This window comes from Phoenix dactylifera, chromosome 2 (assembly GCF_009389715.1).
Source record: "Phoenix dactylifera cultivar Barhee BC4 chromosome 2, palm_55x_up_171113_PBpolish2nd_filt_p, whole genome shotgun sequence".
Lineage (NCBI taxonomy): Eukaryota > Viridiplantae > Streptophyta > Magnoliopsida > Arecales > Arecaceae > Phoenix > Phoenix dactylifera.
In genome coordinates this window covers 18,884,563-18,890,083 of record NC_052393.1, presented here as the reverse complement: position 1 = coordinate 18,890,083, position 5,521 = coordinate 18,884,563, and the positions used below count along the sequence as shown (strand labels likewise).

General features: G+C 38.1%; 1 protein-coding gene across 5 annotated transcripts; it reads left to right on the top strand.

The window, feature by feature from the left end:
• The first annotated feature begins 1,080 nt into the window (after positions 1-1,080).
• On the top strand, positions 1,081-4,952 carry LOC103715482 (pentatricopeptide repeat-containing protein At2g46050, mitochondrial). Of its 5 annotated transcripts, XM_026807835.2 has the most exons (4): positions 1,081-3,293; positions 3,676-3,820; positions 3,955-4,000; positions 4,597-4,952. In XM_026807835.2, the coding sequence occupies exon 1, from the start codon at positions 1,305-1,307 to the stop codon at positions 3,099-3,101; it is 1,797 nt and encodes a 598-aa protein (XP_026663636.2). In that variant the 5' UTR covers positions 1,081-1,304; the 3' UTR covers positions 3,102-3,293; positions 3,676-3,820; positions 3,955-4,000; positions 4,597-4,952. The 5 variants fall into 5 exon arrangements, with proteins under 5 accessions (XP_026663636.2, XP_008801337.2, XP_038979531.1 ...); XM_008803115.4 differs by lacking the exon at positions 3,955-4,000; XM_039123603.1 differs by having other exon boundaries at positions 3,955-4,952.
• The last annotated feature ends 569 nt before the right edge of the window (positions 4,953-5,521 follow it).

Below are 5,521 nucleotides of genomic sequence, written 5' to 3'. Positions count from 1 at the left end.
ATAAACTACAGAAATGAAAGTGTAGTCTTACAGGAAATGCACGGCAAGCTTTGTAAAACATGATTAATAAATTTAAACCTACAGCCCCACAATTCTTCCAATATTAACCAAATCTTTAATGTTAAAAAGGCCCATCTCCAAGTTTTTGATGACTCTTCAGGTAATCTGATAAAAGAGGACATAATATGATTAGAAAGTAACATTTTTCAAAGATTGAGTAAGTATAATAAGAGGAAATATCAGTTTCTTACTCAGTAATGGCAAGCACAGCCTTCTGCTCTGCCCTGAAAAATCTGCAGTTTATCATGGATATATACATGTGCTCCCAAAAACCTACCGACGCTCTCGACCTGAAAGTTTCTTGCAGTGGCCGGGCACAAGTTAGACACCAATATTAAACAACATTAATTTATGACCAACAGTAATACAAATCAAATTACAACATTTGAAAATATAGTGCCAGTAGAAAGGGGCAAATAAATAAATTATTGATTAAATAAATTTTTAGAATTTATTTTAGCTTTGATATGATCAGTAGACTTGCATACTTGTGTGGTCCGCCATACAAGTGTGCGACGTCTATTACGCTCTAGGTTTGGGGCATGATATTCTTTAAGCTCTTTTTCTTGTTTCGAGGATTCAATGGTGGACGATGGATTATCTTTGCTGCCACGAAAGTAAACATTCGAGCTCATCTTACTTTTAACTTCATGTCTTTAGAGCTACAGAAATGCAGGTATGTTTTTTTCTTCGCTTAGAATCCACCTCATAACTAACAGTGTACTTAGGTGACATATTCTCTATGCAAAAATTTAAAAATTTGTTCATGATAGTCTTAGCCAAATTGCTTGGGGTGCAAATCATAGTGCTGCATATAGTACTCAAATGAGGTGCCCTTAATGGCTGGGGGGTTTATGGATGGAAATTGGAATTCATCATCCAATGGAAAAGCAGGTCAAAGGTGATCTTGGACTATGGTTTTAATCCTCAGAACCCACTCAGGCATAATAAAATGACATTAACCCCCTTTTTCGCTCAGACATTGTCTAATTTTTTCTTTTCTTTTCCCTTTGTAGTTCTTCTTTTTGTGTGGGGAGGCGAATGAGAGGCAAGTTTCAAATATTATTAATGCCTAAAGAGAGTACATCGGAGAGTATAAGCAATTACGAGGAAAGGAAGATGCACCGGAAGTTATCGGACAGCGGTTGTACCTTTGGCGCGAAGGAAGGAACTGGCGCGAACGCTTTCGCTTTGACTGGGCCAGACAGGTCTGGCTTTGGAAATTGGACCTGAACAGGAACCATATGTCCTTGCGCACTCTCATGCTGAAACTAAAACTAGCCAACCGTCCTCGCCTAACCCTATGGGGCCAACTCCGTGCCGCTCGTTCTCTCAGCTCTTCAGCCGTGCTGTTCGATGAAATGCCCCAGAGACATATAAATTCTTCCAAAAGATCGGTACCAAGATTCGCGGGCTACCGTTCCGCGCCCCCACCTGTCGATACCAGTCCTGGAAGTCATAGTGCAGTTTTCCGGGACCAGCTGATGAAAAAGATAGATATATCATTCTTCTCTGGCTGCAAGCTCTTAGAAACGACAGAGCCTAATAGTAGAACTTTCGTACATCTTCTTAGCACTTGCATCGGATTAAACGATGTCCTGATTGGAAGACGATGGCATTGTCTGATTACAAAGTTTGGATTCTGTTCAGATGCTTTCGTTGGTAGCGCTCTCATTGATATGTACTCAAAATGTGGATTTGTTACGGAAGCTCGTTTGGTGTTTGACGATATTCGTATAAGAGATTTGGTGCTGTGGAATGTCATGGTGTCTTGCTATGTTTTGAATGGTCTTGGTGAAGAAGCTTTCGAAATCTGGGATTTGATGCGGTCTGAAGGGTCTGCTGGTGATGAATTTACTTTCAGTAGTTTGCTTAGTTCTTGTAGATCTTTGAATAGTGTTGACTTAGGAAGACAAGTTCATGGTCTTGTTATAAGGTTAGCTCTTGATGTTGATATAGTTGTCGGTAGTGGACTTGTTGATATGTATGCGAAATGTGGTGACATTGAGGATGCTCGATGGGCTTTTAATGTCATGGAGAATCGGAATATTGTCTCCTGGAATACCATGATTGTGGGTTATGGGCAATGTGGTGAGGGAAAAGAAGCTGTGAAGCTTCTTGTCCAAATGCTTCAAGGAGGCTTGAAACCTGACGAGCTAACACTTGCCAGTGTTCTTAGCTCTTGCGCTGACATGTCAGCAATCAATGAGGCTATCCAGATACATGATTACGTGGTGAAAGATGGGTTTGAAGATTTTCTGTCAATCGGAAATGCTCTTATAATGGCATATGCAAAGAGTGGCTGCATCCATAATGCATTTCAATCTTTTTGTTCGATCTCTAAGCCTGATTTGGTTACATGGTCTTCAATAATATATTCGTATGCCTTTCATGGCCTTGCTAGGGAGTCTATAGATATGTTTGGAAAGATGTTGCATGAAGGCATAAGACCAGATGGGATTGCCTTTCTAGGGGTTCTTTCTGCTTGTAGTCATGCTGGACTTGTGGAAGAAGGGCTACACTATTTTGATTCCATGAGAAAGGACTATCAAATTCAGCCAAGCTCAGAGCATTATACTTGTTTGGTGGATCTACTTGGGAGAGCTGGTCATATAAACGAGGCTTATGATGTTTTGCTTAATATCCCCTTTGAACCTGATGCAGATATTCTTGGAGCTTTCATTGGTGCATGCAAGGTCCATGGAAACATTGCATTGGCAAAATGGGCTGCGGAGATGCTCTTTGACATTGAGCCAGAGGAATCTGTTCATTATATGCTTATGTCTAACGTCTATGCTGCTGTAGGATGTTGGGAGGAGGTAGCAAGGATGAGAAAGATGATGAGGAATTGGTGTGGTAACAAGGTGCCAGGATGCAGTTGGACTGAGTTTGGTGGTAGAGTCCATAGATTTGTCTCTAATGATAAGTCACATCCGCAAGCTCGAGAGATTTATATCATGTTGGAAGGACTCATTAAGTTCATTAAGGAGGAAGGAAATATGCCATATGATATAAATATGGATGATTGGTTAAGAGATTAAGTATTGCTTCATTTTCATAAAAATTATCTTGGTTGGTATTGTTATAATGAGCACAACGTTTGATGCCTTTGTGGATATTTCTGGTTGCATCGCTTGTTGCTCCTGAATTTTCAAGGAGTGTCTTTAAGCCTTATCCATTGAGACTTTCAGTATTGCCGTCTATTGGAGACTGGTTCGGTGCTCCTCTCTGAGGTAAGAAATAGGTGGTGGCTGGGGTTCTATGTGTTGATAAAATTTGACTGTTTTTTGATATGTTATATTTTTGAGAATATTGGTGAGAGTGCCACCAATCGTGAAATGGTGCAAGAATTACTCATGTCAAGTACTTGGGAAAAGACCTTCAAGGATTTGAGGGCAAAACCTCCTCCACCTGGAGGACAGCTGCAATGGCTGGGCTACAGCACCATTTGCTGGCTTTTTCATATCAGGATATTAAGTCTTTCTCTGTAACTTTGTAGACCCAAAGTTCAAAAAAAAATAGCTGGCATGAGATTTTTGTCATCTTCTTTAAAAGTACATGGCTTCTAATAAAAGGCCCTACTAAGAATTTATCATATTTTAATTTTGATTTCAGGTTATGTTTCACAAGTTTTCCATCCATAAGCACACCAAGTTGGCCAAAGAATGTTATACTCCATGGCTTCTGCACAGATTTTCTTGCAATTGTTCAAAGCCTTGAACATAAAAGCTCTTGGTCTGGATATATCTCCAGAAATCAGGTGAATCATTTGAAACTTGTATAATTAAATTTTCTAGTCTTTTTTGAATCAAATAAGAATTATTGCAAGATCTCTTTTCTTTTCCTGTTTTAAAAAGACATGAAGTTTTGAGGTCTCTTCAATGACTAGTACAGGTCTTAGGCGCTTTCTTTATCCATTGGAGCCTATCATAGGGTTCAGGTTAGTTTGAACATCAAAACTGTGGTGAATCCATATTAAAATTTCATTTGAAATTCAAGAGGCTTTTGCAGTCAGGTCCATATTTTTTCTTTTTCATTTTAAATACTGTTTTATACTTTTAATTGTCATAAGCCCCAGAATGTTTTAGTTCTTTTGAAATAATGTAATTAACCCAAACATTTTTCATTTAAAGTATTTCTTATACATCTAACCAACAGTCTTCGAAAATTTTTGGTTTATTTGGATAATGCATTCAAATGAATCTTCTCAGGTTCTATTTTATATACCAACATATTTTGTTGTAAAGACTTTAGTTTCTTTGAGATCTGTTTGAATTATTGGTGTTATGCATCTGCAGAATTCACCGCGTAAGGTCTAGTTTCAGTTGGAATAAATGCTGATTATTATCTTAATTCTAGATGGGAAGTATTTCTTTACGAAGCTTTAGATTATATGTTTTTATATGATTTCTACCTGATTTATCAACATTTTATCATCATGATCCCCACTTGGCTTTTGAAGACTATCAAGATTTTTGGTTTTGACTTTAATAACCCTATTTGCCTCACAAATTTTTTGTCTCTCTCTTTGCTCAGAACACCATTTGTTAGCTCCTCCTACCAGAAGCACGTGAGCAATATGGTGTTCCCTAGAAGAAGCATCAACCTGTTCTTTTGATTGCTAAATGCTAATTCATTCTCTTTTTAATCTATGCCCTAAGTGAATTGTAGGTCTACACTGTTCTCGCATCCATGTACCTCATTAGCTGTCTTGATATGATGATTGTTCTTCCAGACTATCAATCTATTTTTGTATGTAGTTGTTTTGTTCTTGTTCCATTCCATGAGCAGCTAAAGCTTTCTGCATGACCAGAAAGGAAATGATGGTATCAGACTACCATGTCACACTTGTTCATGGCGCTTGATTGCATTTTAATCGAACATTTTCCATATTACACCTCTCCTAATATGCAAGCTTCCCATCTAGCCAAACTCGTTGATAGTTTTCTATTTCTAAATCTATTCCGCCTCTTGTTGAGGGTATTTCTAGATGTTTTTGCTTTTAATCCTCCTAGTCCTCTGCCCGAGAGTAGACTAGTGTTATCACTTTATTATTTTTTTGCCCTTCATTATTTATGTTTAGCAGGGGGAAGATTATGCATATATCTCTGTACCAATTAGTTGTCGAAATGTGCTACTTTTTTTCGTTCCTCCTCGAGGATTCAAGTCCTAATATCGGTGCCATTCCAGTCTAGTCTCAGGTCAGTATAGGAATGGGATGCGCTCACCATCGATGCAAGCCGGCATCAGGACACCACTTTTCCCCATTTTTTTATTTTTTTCTTTTGTTCATTTTTAACTTTTATCATTGTTAATGAAATTTTGATGAATTTTTCCATGTTTTAAGGTCCTTAGTAGGATCTTTGAGTCAATGATGTTTTATAAAGTTTAAATTCTTCCTCCCTTTTCTCTCTTCTCTACCCTTCTCTCCTCTCTTTCTCTGTTAATCCCTATTTTGGCA